This window comes from Haemaphysalis longicornis, unplaced genomic scaffold (assembly GCF_048455015.1).
Source record: "Haemaphysalis longicornis isolate Haplotype H1 unplaced genomic scaffold, Haemaphysalis longicornis Haplotype H1 scaffold_4, whole genome shotgun sequence".
NCBI lineage: Eukaryota > Metazoa > Arthropoda > Arachnida > Ixodida > Ixodidae > Haemaphysalis > Haemaphysalis longicornis.
The window spans coordinates 118,785,389-118,800,174 of NW_027526361.1; the positions used below are offsets into that span (position 1 = coordinate 118,785,389).

A 14,786-nucleotide genomic window follows, 5' to 3' on the forward strand; every position below is an offset into this window, starting at 1 on the left:
TATTGGGCATCTCTTCCATCGTGTTTTTTTATACCTCACGTTGGCTTTGAGCACCAGAACTGCCTTCGTTGTGCTGTCAGACCTACATTTTGCAGTTCGATTACGTGTGATGTATTTATCCTGTTCACATGCACGTGTTAATACTCCAAACATGGGTCGCACTTACAATGACTTTTAATCATGCTGTGCTTACTGAGCTTCACACTTTCAGCACCAGAGCGGCTTTGCTGTGCCGTAGATATTTAAAACTACATTTTGAAATTTCATTGCTCGATAAGCATTTATCTTTTTCACGTTGCACGTGTTAACACGCCAAACGTTGGATGCATTCATAGAGTTGTTGAATCATGCTTTGCTTATGCAACCTTATGAAATAGTTCTTCGTTTTTCAAAGTTGATTTTCAGGAAATCAAAAGGGTGTTTCTACAAGTATACTTTCACCAAGAAATTCAGGGTCTTTTGGAACTCGCAATGCTTGTGGCTTTTTGGGTTTTGATGTTGCGGAGCAAATATTCGAGCAGGTTGGCTAACCCGGACCTTTACAAACACTTGATTGAACAGTGACCAACGGGCACATAGTGTGCCCAGTGGTGGCTGTACTGTCTGAGGAGGTGCTTAGGTGCTTCGAAATGAGAAAGCCTCTTCGCTTTGTCCTTACACGTGACCTTTGGCCCCTTGACCCACACAGGGCAATGCTCCTGCTGGACCAGTACCGCAAGAAGGCGCAGCTTTACCGGACCAACGTGCTGCTGGTTCCACTCGGGGACGACTTCCGGTACGACAAGGCCAACGAGTGGGACAACCAGTTCAACAACTACCAGAAGCTGTTCGACTACGTCAATGCCAACGAGCAGCTGCACGCAGAGGTAGGGCCAACCACCGTGATTTGCTTAACAAGTGTGTAGTTATACCCGTGTTTCTATGCTATAGCATTTATACGAGGTGTCTGTGAGGTGTCGGTGGCCGTGTGTCTGCATTTTTGTATGAGGTGGAGGTGCGGTCGAACCCTCAATAATGAAACTGCCGAGGAAAGCCAAAAAATTTTCTTCTGCAAGTTTTATTGTCGCAAGAGTGAAACATAAATGACACGGAAATCGCTCGCAAACTGAATATTTCATTCTGAAATTCAGTTATGTTACCTTGCGAGCCTTACGTTGCAGCAGAATGGTTCATTGCTAGTCGTCATAGTGCGCACAAAAGAACAATCGAACCATGTCAGATGCATCCGAAACATCCCACAGGTTTGCTTTCTCTGCACGTTTTTCTCCTTGGTCCTCGGCACCATGCATGCCTCAACATGCAAACAAAGTCCAGTGTCTTCTGTTGACATACTCTGCCTGACAGTGGCACATTGTTGTTCCAATGTTCTTCATAAAACCAAGTGCGCACTGCTTTGTTGACTGACGTCTGGAAGAGCCGCAGCCTTCACTGTTTTGTTATGCGCACATGGGCCATTACCCTTTTGATGCCTAGTGAGCAACAACTCAAAAAATATTTTTTTTCTCTTGCAACTTGGGTTTTTTTTCTACATTTAACACCATCTATCAACAGACAAAGGATCCTGGAACTTCAAAATTTAAAGAAAAGAGGGCAGCACGTACTTCCGTATGCTTAAAAAAAAATATTGTTTACGCGTGTCAACTAGCATCGAGCCCGGGTGGCTCAACGGGCTAGTGACAGGTAACCAAAATTGTGCAATTCCGTTGTTATTGCAAATGACAGCAATACAAACTTTACGTTATTGTCTTCACTTGAACCACAAATCATGGTGATCAAGGTAGCTCTCCTGTTCAACTGATATATGGGCAGCCAGTGCCCAGTGTTTCCCAGTGTCCGTCCTAAGAAACCAGATTTTTTTCTGTCTTCGTATTTGTGATGTCTGAAGTCGTTTTAGGTCATAAAAAACTTCTCAGACGGTTAATCAAAGTAATAAAGTTTTGGGCATCAAAGCTTTTTAACACGGTAGAGAGCGAGCTGCACACCGTTCCAAACTCGTCGGCACTATTCTCCCTTCCATCACTCGGGCCACTGACTTGGATAGTGATGGCCACGTTATCTTGTAGCGATAAACACTTCTGCTTTTTGACTGGTTGAGGCACCTTATTAGAGCATACCGTACTTACCCGATTTTAACGCGCACTTTTTTTCCGAAAAAATAGGCGGAAAAGTTACATGCACATTATAATCGGATACGAAACCGAAACTGCCGAAACAGCGGAAGTTTTGTCCCACCCATCATCATCGCCATCTCAAGGCGGCGCCAAAGCTTTTAGCCACTTTTAGCAATGACTTTTCGGACCATCTATGTTTTGGACGCAGGAAACCTAGGCTTTTCTATCGGCGTTCACACAAATCGTCAAATTGTTCCACTTGCGCGCTTGATACAGCAATGGCAGCAGCAGCAACGAAGGTGCGCCGCTTCCCCGAGTGGCTTACGAGCGGCTCCCATGCGTTCAAAACGAGCGGTCGGCTGAAGCGTGCCCCTCTGGAGAAGCTCGCAGGATGGGCGTGTGAGGTGTGGGCCACGATCCCATCGACCATGGTTGAACGTTCGTTCAGAAGTGTGGCATCGCTAACGCGCTTGGCGGCACTGAGGATGACATGTTGTAGTCAGCGGAAAGCAACAAGGAGCTCTCGGAGAGCGACGAGGAGTAAGATGAGAGATTACTTCGGGAAATAAATTGCCCGTTTCTCTCGCATTCGTTTTTCTGGGTCACAAAGTTCCGTGTGCGTTAGAATCGGAGTTGCAAGTTTTGAGGTTTTTTTGCCAGGAAAATCGGGTGTGTGTTAGAATCGGGGACGCGTTAGAATCGGGTAAGTACGGTACTTGCCGATCACCAGATGCACAACGAACGCATGCATGCTGTTCAGTGGTAGCTGACTAGGTAGCTTAGCCCAAGCTGCGCCACCAGTCACCAGCCCGACCATCCATGATCTGACAATTCAGAGGCACAGAAAATGAATTGTCACCTCCTGGTGTTGCTGCAAGGCTGCCTCCACGGCCTCTCGGGTCTTCTTTGTAAACAAATATGGGGGCGGTCATGCAAGCGTTCTGTGGCCAAAGTTTACACAATTTGAGTTCGCAAAAAATGCACTTGAGCACTTTTTGGACCCTGCGAGTCTCAGATGGTAAATAACATGCCGACCGGACTGGCCGCAAATTTCATTAATGTGGGATCGCTGTCCAACAATATCTCTTTGCTGGGGGATGTGAAATACATGGGCTTCTATGGACATTCTCCAGGGATACAAAAATATTTTGTGGCTGCGGGAATTTCGCAGTTGTGGGATTTCGTTACCGCAGGGTTGTAACTGTATGAGAGAGGGCGGGAAAAGGCAATCCCACCCACTGCTGCGGCTCAGTGGCTAAGGCGTTGTGCTGCTAAGCCTAACGATGTGGGTTCAATCCTGCTTTTGAGATGCGAGGCAAAAAGTGAAAACGCCCGTGTGTAGAGATTTCGGCACGCGTTAGAGATCCTCAGGTGGTCAAAACCAATCGAGAGCCCACCACTAGCCCACACTTAGCTTCGGCATGTTAAAGGGACACTGAAGTGATTTGTAAACATTGCGGGATTACTAGCGCAAATTGTAGTTCGGAGTCCGTAGGCATTGTTTCGACCACTCTGGCCGCGTTTACGCGAATTTATTTAGTAGAAAAATCAATTCGAAAATGCTGTCCTCCTCTCTTTACGCTCGCCCATTTTCTGTGACGTTTTCGTGTGACGTCAGCAGGAGATGAGCTGGAAAATGGCTGCGCTACTGCACGGTTCGCCGACCAGCCGACCTACCGATCGAGTCAGTCGGCCCAGCGTTTCGTCCGCTGGCCGCCGACGGGTCATCGCTATTCGCTCGCTCAATTGAAACTAAGCCACAACACCTTTGTGAATGAAAGAATGTGCCTTTCCTTACTTTGTTAGTTTGTACACTGTGTCAAAATCAGAGTCCGGGTCGCTCCACACAAGCGCTGCACAAGTGCACATGTGACGCTTCGCTGACTTTACGCTAGTAGGAAAATCTAAGGCCAATTGAAGGCGGGAGAAGAGTCAGCGAAGTCAATATAGGTACTAAGAAAATAAAATCACCTGAAACTTTTACCGTACAGCGCAAAACTAGGGAGCAGGAAGCACTTTTTGCGCTGGGTAAACAAGCACAGCGGTCAGCAGCACGACCGCACATCTGCAACGCTTTTCCGTCAAAGAAATGCAATTGCTAGACGTGAGATATTGTGGAAGTATGGGGGACACTTACTGCAGGAGTGATATACAACAGATAGTCACATAAAGTACTTAAAATGCTTAAAATAAATAAAAGTGTAAACTGGTCATACATTTATAAACCTTATATATCCAAACTGCCCTGCGCCGGCTCGTGGCCTAGCGGTCTGAGGCGCTGGGATTTGTTTTGAAAGTCGCAAGTTCGAATCCCCGAGGGTACATGTATTTTTTTTTTGTAAGCTGATTTTTTCGTATGCGGCCGATGTTTTCTGAACTGAGTTCACCAGTTTTGGGCCGTAACGTTCACTGCTCCACGAGCGAGATCGCAGAACGCGCGCATACTGACAATGACGCGCTAGCGAGTTCTCGTTGGCGTGCTGTTGCCACAAGCACCGACTGCTTGTGGGCAGTGGGCCCAGGCCTGAATCAGCACACCCTTGGCCTGGTGCGAACTAGCTTTTTACGAACAGACATGAGTGAGGCAAGCTCCGAATATGCGGGAAAAGCGCATGGCATTTGAGAGTCTGCGGTGACGCGGAGGGCGTTCATCCACTGCGTAGGCCCCGTCTAGTGATTTCTACGATTCCAAGCCGCCCTGGGAGGTTTATCTTAGACATTTGACAGCCGACAACATGGCAGAAGCGCGGTACGGCGATAAAATCGAGAATGCCCATCCAACAACGCCATCAGATGTCAAGCATGTTTTACAGAACCGAAACCGAAACCGAAACTTTTGATTGCTAACCTTGGGCATCGTCCAATCACGGTGCCCCCCCCCCTCCTGACGTCAGCGCCTTTAGTTGGTGCGGCCGCCGCAAACCGCGCATAGTAGTTTTTCTTCTTTCGCGCTTTGTAAAATAATTACCGATTTGTCAACCGGATAAACGATGAATAGTGTGTTAATTTGAGCCAGTCTACACAGTGCAAGCAAAAACAGGAGCTTGACAAATTCACTTCAGTGTCCCTTTAAGCCCGCAAAATTTGAAATTTGAAATTTTTTTCCCTTCCACTTGGGTCTTGGGGAAACGTGCAGCTGCAGTTTGGCACCCTGGAGGACTACTTCAGGGCGCTGCGCACGGATGTGACAGTGGACAGCTCCAACCTTCCCGTCAGCTTCCCTTCGCTGAGTGGCGACTTCTTCACCTATGCCGACCGGGACGACAACTACTGGAGCGGCTACTACACCTCCCGGCCTTTCTACAAGAACATGGACCGTACGGTGGAGGCGCACCTCAGGTGGGGGGCTCGATTTCTCACCCGTTTGGTTTATGCAACATCTCTGCTGACCGAAAATCGTGGTACAGGCAGGGAGGTTGCGAGTGGTGGGACGCAAGAAATGTTGCGTTGACGAAGGTTGGTGGGATGGTTGTGAAGGTAGTAATAATAGTCAAGAGTTCTTCAATATACACCAGTTGCGAAGCCCCACTTGAGAACCCAGGCCGTGTGAGCACCACTGCTTCATTGTAGCTGAGGTGCAACTGTATTGGCATGGCACCTAGTGGACAAAAACTGAACTTCGCTAAACATTTGCTTAGCAACACAACTTTTAAGGGGGGGGGCTAGGTACCCTTTAAGGCTAAGTTTTTTGTTTCTTGAGATATCTGAATGAAATTTTCAGGGTATTGTTAGAGCATCAACATTAAAAAAATTGCAAAGTTTCATCGAGCTACGGAGGTTAATTCTCAAGTTATGAGGGAATACCAAGGTGGTTTGTATGGGCTTCTTATCCCAGTCCTGGAGAATTAGCCAAGCATGCTGTGACTATGAAATTCATTATAATTATTCCTGAATATGTACCTCAGGGCAAGACAGAGCCCTTTTTCTAAATTTTTTACCGGAAAAATTTTAGCACAGCACTAAAATTAGTGTTGTTGATCAAACATGCAAACATAATTTTGTTTTGATTTTTTACGAAATCAAGAGGCAAAAATTTTCAGAAAACGGGGTTTGTCTTGCCCTCAAAAACTTATTAAGGAAACGGGATGCAAATCTGACAAGCACTTCTTGAGATATCACTGGAATAAGCAGTCACCAAAGGGAAAAAGTTTATTTTGAGAAAACGGCCTCCAAAGTTTGCGTACTCATTTTCACTTCTAAAAGGACCCCGCAGCATAGCTAGAGGGGTCTTGGCGCACTGTCTTCCTCCTTTGTTGCTTTTCCATCTTCTCCTGCTTTCGTTCGCTGGCCTTGTTCATGCGCAGGGCGTCTTTTTCAGCAGCTCGCTGGAGGGCTAGATGGCCTGGTGTGACAAGCCCCACAGACGCGGATATTTCTCGAGTAGCCCTGTAGCACCCTGCATTGTACCTCAGCATAGCTTCATCCAGTGCTGTCTCGACAGCAATCAATGAAACATGCTTCTCCATGGGCATCAGGGACCACAGGACTATTTGCATTTGCGCTAAGCGAAACTTCCCACCTTCACCTGTAACGATGGCAGGCACAGGGTAGGGCTCCGTGGCTTGGAACTTCCTCTGGGTCGCCGGCATAGCACCAAGTTCGTTTTGAACAGCAGCACGTTGTCTGTTCGCTGCGTCGACCTCCTCGCGTGTCAGGAAATGTGTCTCCAAGTTAACTGTACGCGACACGTTCCCGCTTGTCGAGGTTGATGCGAGACCGGAGACGGAGGCCGCGGTCGCAGAGGTCGATGCGCTCGAGATGCCGGACACACTCGCAGCATCGAAGTCTTGCACAGACAGGGCAGGAAATCGTCGTTGGAAGCGCGGACACTATCGTTAGTGATGCTCTGCGCCACCTTCTTCTTGGCCATGCAAATGAGCTTCATGGAACGCTTCTGCGCACCGAACGCGTGTAGCGTCCTGAACTTCACTCTGCGCATCGTGTTCGATCACGTACACGATCTGGCAGGCTACTCTGAACTATTTAAGTACGTCAGTGATCGTAAGCACGGCAAAAAACTAAGTAGAATGAGCGGACAAGCGAACGAAAAGGTGGTAAACAGTGAGGCAGAACAACAAAGGAGCAGCGAAAAGCAGACGATGGCGCAGGGTATCTAGTGGATGCGAGCGGCGCAGGCCGCCGGCCGGGGAGAAGCGCGTCATCACGCGCAGCAGCCAATAGTATTCGCGCGTTAGCTCGCTTGCCCGGGCAGCGGGCACGCGGTCCAATTGTAGCTTCACACACGAGACGCAAGGAACTCGAAAGCACTGCAAGTCCCCTAATGACAAGCGTATCACGCCTCAGCCACGCCTCGGCCACCAGCAGTAATGGCGGGGAAAAAAAGCGCAAGAATCCACAAACAAAACAAGATAAAAATGGCGGCTCTACGGAAAGCAGCATGGCGGCTGCGTTCGCTTGAAATTTGGGTCCGTTTCGTGTTTGCTCGCTCCTCGGGAGATGCCGCGGCTAGTTATATATTCGTTTTTTGATATTTTTACGATGAATTAGGGGCTGATAATTTCAGAGAAGCTAGTTTATGACATATACAACCCAAATATATGGTTTTCCAAAAATCACTTATTTCGTGATTTTTCGGTTTTCAAAGGCCGTGTCCCCCCTTAATAAAATAGAACTTGCTTTTCAGATTGGGAAGCATTGATTTAGGTAATGTTTTGCTTATGTTTCCATGGTTTTCCTTCTATGAGTTATGGCAGTAGCAGCCTAAAGTGCTTGAGTACTACTCATAACTTTCTCTCGACAGATGGCAGGCCAATCCACTTGCCCCTGTTTGCCCTCAGCACAGGGGTGCCAACCGCAGACTGGTTTTTTGACACCAGAGGGCTTATGGGGAGTTTTGCGACTGGTCTGTATTAGGTAACTCTGATAATACATAGTAATGTTATTGGATGATCCGATGCAAATTGGTTCTATGTGAGCGAGCAAGTTTCATTTGTATCATTAAGCGAGTCTAAATGGCTCTTGCCTGTGTTTTTTAATGTGTGTGCATCAGACAGCATAAATTCACTTGTTTATAAGGTGTTATTCAGTATGGCTTTGCAAATATGTGCTGCTCGGCTGGTGTGTAACACTTTACCTGGATTCATAGTATGTATGCAGATTTCTTGGGGTTGACCTTGCCAGTGCTAGTGCACTAATTTATTTGAGCGATTCATTTCAATGCACAATACTATGTAAGTGCTAGCTCCAATGGAAATACCGGGGTGACTTCCTCCCTCCTGATGTTAGGTAGAAAAGTAGATGAGTGGTGAATAGGGGAATGTGTGGTTACAATTTTACTGTGTGGTCCAGTGGACAACATTTCAACATTGTCAGCACCGTTTTTGATGGCGTCAAGGTCGAAGAAAAGTATTCAACCTTGCTAGAAAGTGCTGTAAGCTATACCTGTGGCTAAATCAACCGATTATTAGAGGCCAGGCTTGGGACGTTGCCGGATAGAACCATTTGAAATGAAGAAAGAATGAATGACTTTATTTCAGGGAGGAGGCTATAAAGCCCTGTGGGTAGGGAATGGAAAGTAGGATTGGGAAAAAGTACTTGTAGTACAACTAAGTAATGTTCAAGCTTCACTGTAGCGGTAAATGAAGAAAGAAAAAAAAATAATCTAATAACCCATTCAGAGTAGGGTGGAAAAGGATTCAGGGAAGTTGGGGAAAGAAAATCATTCAACGGGAGCATAACGAGAAGTGGGATGTCAGCCAAGTTTTCTTGCAAGTTTTGCAGTGCTATCACATTGCTGAAAAACTTTAAAGATTAGCCTAGTTTCTCTGACTTAACATCGTGAACACTAATGTTAACAGCAAAGTTGCCTGGCGTTCCCTTATTGCGAGGCTAAGCTTCATAGAACTTCTCAAAGCCAAGCGGATTGATTCCAGTTCGCGCCAGTTCATATTTGTTGTGTTCGACTGCCAGTGCTGGAACATTTTGTTACTTTTGGAATTAGAACACTGCCACAAGGGGACACCACGAACACTTGTTGTTTTTTCACAGTTTATTTTATTATTTGCTATCGCAAAAAGCAAGCAGCCATGTATTTTTAATCAAAAGAACAATGCAAATATCACTTATGTATGAATGTCTTGCTTCAGATGTGTGCGTAATGTTTTCTTTTTGCTCAACAACGTTGACAAATGTAAACACCAGATTTAGAAGTTTAGAAAAGCTCTGACTATATAATCATCCCACTCAAGCATTCTTTTAACTTGGTGCACATGCACTTGGCGCTTGCTCTTGTCCTTGCGAGGCTGTGCCCTCTCCACATTGCTGCGACCACTTTGCCACATTTGATCCCTTGAAAGCCTTGACCAAGAACAACTTTGCTGTTAAAAGGGTTAGAAGAGCGGTGCACATTTGCAGACATGTGAATGCCATCGTTGAGAGGCTCCCGAACGTTGTGGCTTGTATCCATCTCTTGTCACAGGGGAGCGGAGATCTTGTTTTCGCTGATGTGGGCGCGCATGGCCTACGTGGGCAACGACGATCTGGCGCTCATCAACGGCATGATGAACAACCTGGTTGCGGCTCGGCGGAACCTGGGGCTCTTCCAGCACCACGACGGCATCACGGGCACGGCCAAGAACCCGGTCGTCATCGACTACGGGACCAGGTGGGTGCTGCTTCCGACCGACGCTGCCTGCTGGAAGGGTGGACGGTCCTGCCAGCAGGCAGATGATCTGTTCAAATACCGTAGTGCGCCATAATGCGCCGATAAATCAACGTGTGCGCTAATGAGTCGATGAGGTTTCGCGATGAGGTTTCGCACTAATACACTGCTACTTAACGGAGACTCACCTGATCACGTTCCTGTAAGGCTTACTAAATTCATGACCCACAGGCATAAAAACCATCGTGAAACAATGCCAAAAGCTTCACAAATCCCTGAAAATGTTCCTAATGGCCTACTTGGTTTATTTTACTAATACAGTTAAACCATTTTACTAATTTACTATTTGACTATTTTACTAATACCGTTAAACCATTTTACTAATACAGTTCTGGAGATAAAAACAAGTAACTGTTTTATTGCAGTTCAAAATATGTGACACATATTTCAGACTTTGCTGCAAAGAAATCCGTAATTGGACATTGATGCATCTTTCTGACGCGAACAACAACTCGTTGAGCTTTGTGCCCGATGTGACGACTTCTGTCGTAGCTGCCTTCTGGTCTAGCATTATAGTTTTCGCTTCCCGCCTGGCACATTCTTCATGCAGCTGGAATTGTGCACACAGCACGATAAAAGATAAGGCTGAAGCACTAAAAAAAAACGCATAACTTCAGTAACGCGGCGCACGTCAGCGAGTGACAACAGTTGCAGGCGAGCGCGCCGCAGCTGTGCACGTTGCGTGCATTGGCTGCATGCTGTGTGCAGCGAGAGGAAGTTGGGAATGGCCTCATGGGTGCAGCGGACGCATGGCGTGCTGTCTGGCTTTACGTGCAAAGCTGAAGGATGCGTGGCGGAAGTTTTGAACTGCTAAATACAGTTGTCGCTTTGCACCCGGTCTCAAATCCACGTTGCGCACGGTTGTGAAATTTGCTCAAATTTTTATTTCCTAACAAAATTTGTTCGTTATATCCCGCAATGGGCACATTTTACCTCATTAAAATGAAGCTTTAAATACATTAGTTTCTATGGGGACTTTCAAGGGGAATTACGATTTGCTCGTTATACCGCTTAGCTGTATATCACTTCTGCACTGAAACAAAAAATAAAACTCTTGCTTGCTAGTCAGCTAGCGCCATCTACTGCCAACTAGCTAAACTAAATTGTTTTTATTTCAGTGAAGAAATGGTTTACCTCTGAAATAAGCACACTAGGTTGTTAGGAACATTTTCATGGATCTGTACAACTTCTTGCATTAGTGCACAAAGGTTTTTGTGCCCATAGGAATGTGATCAGGTGAGCGCCCTATAATTTCCGTTTAGTTAAGTTTATTTTGGCAGATAAATAGGGATTGGTGATTGCACTTTTTTGTGCCCTCCTTCCCATGTCTGTACCCCTGCACAACTGTGTACCACGCAGATGCTTTTACGAGTCTTAGGAGCCATGAAGACAAAATGCAAGTTTAGTTCATTCGAAAGATTGTCTCTTAACAATAACACTGACTCCACTTTTAATGCAAACTTCACTCAAATGTGATACATAATGAAGAAAACAGAGAATACCCATGCGACTCACTAGCGTCTTTTTCACACTGAACTTGTGATGTGTAGTATGGGTTGCTCGTTGCGATTGGCTGAGGCCGACAAAATCCAACGCAAGTGAAACGGGGGTTATAAGCTTGGAGAAATAGCTATTTGCACTTAAATTTAGCGCAACTTCTTTTTATAGCAGTAAGAATGGTGGGGTAAACAATGCAAGTTATGAATGAACACGTAAAAATTGGAGCACCAGTGCCTGCTGCACGCCATGAGCCAGCCATCGCCGCTCAGCTGTTGGGCACGTTGGGCCTGTCTGACACAACGCTGGCCAACTGGCATAAGCAACATCACCACTTATGTCACCCTGCTTGTTGAGCACACCCAATTTTTCACGAACGATTACTAGTATGTTAACGATTCCCACTATGTTAATACAACCGTGTACTTTTTGAATAAATTTGGAAAATTTGAATTTCAATTTGAAGTAACTGTACAAGAGTAAGCCAGGTACAAATCCGGTCAAAAAACAGTAACTGCGGGCAGTGGTCTCTGACTGGTATTGTGGCGCCACCTATCAAGGCGGACAGCAAGCAAAAGACACCTTTTGCTGTTCACAGCAGCCTTAGCCAACATAGTAACTTCCATTTCAGGTACCTTCCCTGAACACATCCACACTGACATGATGAAACGCGTGATTTAGCCGGAGAATTAAAATTCTGGCTTAAAATATTTAGTTTCTTATTGAATAAAGCATCGTTTTCTGCCAGGCAAGAGCTGGTGGCCCTATAAATTACCAAATATTTCAAATAAGATAAACTTGTGTTTTGTAGGGGTGTGTGAGTGCTGAAATTTTTGAATACGAATCAAATACAAATAAGACTGAAGCTGTCTTTGAATATTGAATTGAATATGTGTGTAGTATTAAAAAGATACAAAACAAGATGCAACAACAGTTTGTTACCTTTCCAAATCAATTGTTGAATTGCATTTTATTATGCTGCAGCAGGTTAATTAGACTTGTAGTTACGCACCGATTACAATTTATCGAGCAGAATAAAAAAAATATTAACTGCTCAACATGTTCATAAAGTATGCAGTCTGTATGTGCCGTGAGATTTACGCCATGAGTAAAAAAAAAAAAGAGGAAAAACTCAAGGGTTCTCACCGTACAAGCCATTTCTGAATGCAAGAAAGCTAGGATGACTTTCGCCACCATCAAGTTGTGACATACGGTATGGCCGCATGCCGCGTTTACATGGCTGCAGCACAATCGCAGCGGCCCACTTTTTAACGAGGGGACCTTTGTAATAAGTGGACATTTCTAATGATTGGACGTTCCCGAGTGGCAGCAAAGTCACAGTGTCAGCAGGCTTGGAGGCGTTTCCTCACCCCTGCGTCTGCAGGCTTGGAAGTGTTATCCACCCCTGCTGCGCTAGTTGGGTGCGACGCACTTCTGTACAGTGCAGCCATGTAAACGCAATCTATGGCAAACCATGCAAATTGTTGTTATCCTTTATGTAGGGCCGTGAGTTGAAGTGTATTCAGGGCTGGGCAGGGCGGTAAAGGAGGTGAGGGCGTCCATAAACGATCGGTGAGAGGACATCACGGAGCTGAGCACCAATCCTTTTACCTGTAGGGGCAGACTGTGGGGGCAGACTGCATGGTACTACCCTCGCTGCCCTTATCTCCTTCATCTGGGGGAAGCAGGGGCTCTGCTATCAGCAAGCTTACCGTATCTTTTACTGACACAAGAAGCACTGGCAAGGCCCAGGGAAGCCCCCACGCTGACTGCACACGACCTTTGCGCCTTGTAGATAGCATGCCTGCACTGAAAAGATCTTTTGTTGCCCATCTTTTTTTTTTTGCTGGTGCATGCGTATACACATGTGCGGGTGCACACAGCATACGTTAGGCATGCAAAAATAAATGTCAGTAGCATTTTTCGCCAGTTGGACATTTCTTCAACGCTTTGCTCGCGCAAACCTGGGATCATGGCTGTGCCAGTACATTGATCACAATAAGCAAACACTAGCGCTGTTTCAGCTGATACTCGGTTCTAACGCGCATGCAATTTTGGATTGTGTTTTCCCGGGGCAAAAAAAAAAAAAAGAAATGCACTTGAAGAAATTATGCGTATGCTTATGAGAATGTGTGTTATGCACATAAATACTTGCTCGACTTTTCAAGATTCTTCGGACGTAGCCGAATATTCGGGAATTTTCGAATGTGCATTTCTCAAATCGAATACACTTAGCATAAGAAGAATATTCAATTTGTATTCGAAATTTAGAATATTCACATACCCCTAGTATTTTGTCTTCATGGCTTAAAGTTGTACAAGATTGGGAATTATAATGGAAAGCAAGATTTTGGGAGTGTTGAAGTTTTTGTGTCTATTGTCCCCAGGTTATTCCAGTCCCTGCAACATCTCAGGGACATCATCACGAAGGGGGCTATGTACATGCTCCACAATGCGCCATCACACAGCCACGTCGAAGGCGACTTCTTCGTTCTCCAAATGGTGAGCTTATCAACCATGTTTATCACCCAGCTGTTATATCGCAGGCGCATTTGCACCAAAATCATTGTATAAGGTTGGCCTAAACAGCGTTAGCAGTGAATGTTCCAAGTTGTGTTTTGGTTTGGAATGTCTTACCTTGGTAATTGGCGGCTCACTCTAAGTAGCTGCGAATAGGAGGGGGCTGTGGGGTGCTTGCAAACAAAGCAGTGCACAGCTTCAAAGAAACTTCTAAAAGTGTGGCACTTTTTATTCAGTCGAAAATGCCTATTAGTCACTTCTGCTTTGCATAAGTGACCTGTAGACATCGAGAGATTTCAGTTACAAAGCTACCGACTGTGTTGAGCCTCGTTTCTGATGCATAGCTTACATTGGTTAAATCTCAAACTTCGGTACGTACTTTCCCTCTGATATCTTTAGTGCCTCAAACCAACAATTGATGAAAAAAATGTATCGTTTCAGATCGATTTTTATTTGTATGTTTGTAGATGTCCTAGTTCCCGCAGTTTTCAATATTATGGTGTAAAGGTTTAACGGCTCGAAAGGGCTGGTAGGCTTGTTTTTCTTTTTCTGTACTTAATTATCTTATATAATAGCTCTGTGCTTCTAAACCCAGCTTGCAGCATCCTCCAGATCTACATTTTACTGTTTTCCACAACTGCTTGCAGGGATGAAATTCAATATCTGTTTATGATGGCATTTAGTAGTTTACTAAAAACTTGTCTTTATTTCTCTCTATTTCTAATCTAGTAACCCTGTGACGACATATTTTGGGTCATTTCTTTTGTTCTAGGATGACACGCGCGATACGTACGATGGCATCCCCCACAAGCAGCCGATTACATTTACCAGCGAAGGAAGAATCAGGTGAGCGTGCAGAGCTTCATTTCACTGGCTTTATTTTATTCGGTGTAGAAGTGCGTGTTTGTTTACGCCTGCAGCTTCAAGGGGAGTTTGCATGGCCGCGTAGGATGCATACTTCCTAGCCGTGAACGTAG

At 45.6% G+C, this 14,786-nt stretch overlaps 1 protein-coding gene across 2 annotated transcripts in view; it reads left to right on the forward strand.

The window, feature by feature from the left end:
• The window catches only part of LOC144179324 (alpha-mannosidase 2x-like), a 203,510-nt gene that overhangs the window by 166,446 nt on the left and 22,278 nt on the right, over positions 1-14,786 (forward strand). For both annotated transcript variants that reach the window (XM_077707619.1, XM_077707620.1), the window contains exons 9-13: positions 689-866; positions 5,248-5,450; positions 9,550-9,735; positions 13,677-13,791; positions 14,582-14,655. In XM_077707619.1, coding sequence (XP_077563745.1) covers positions 689-866; positions 5,248-5,450; positions 9,550-9,735; positions 13,677-13,791; positions 14,582-14,655 — 756 coding nt within the window. The remainder of the gene's footprint in view (positions 1-688; positions 867-5,247; positions 5,451-9,549; positions 9,736-13,676; positions 13,792-14,581; positions 14,656-14,786) is intronic.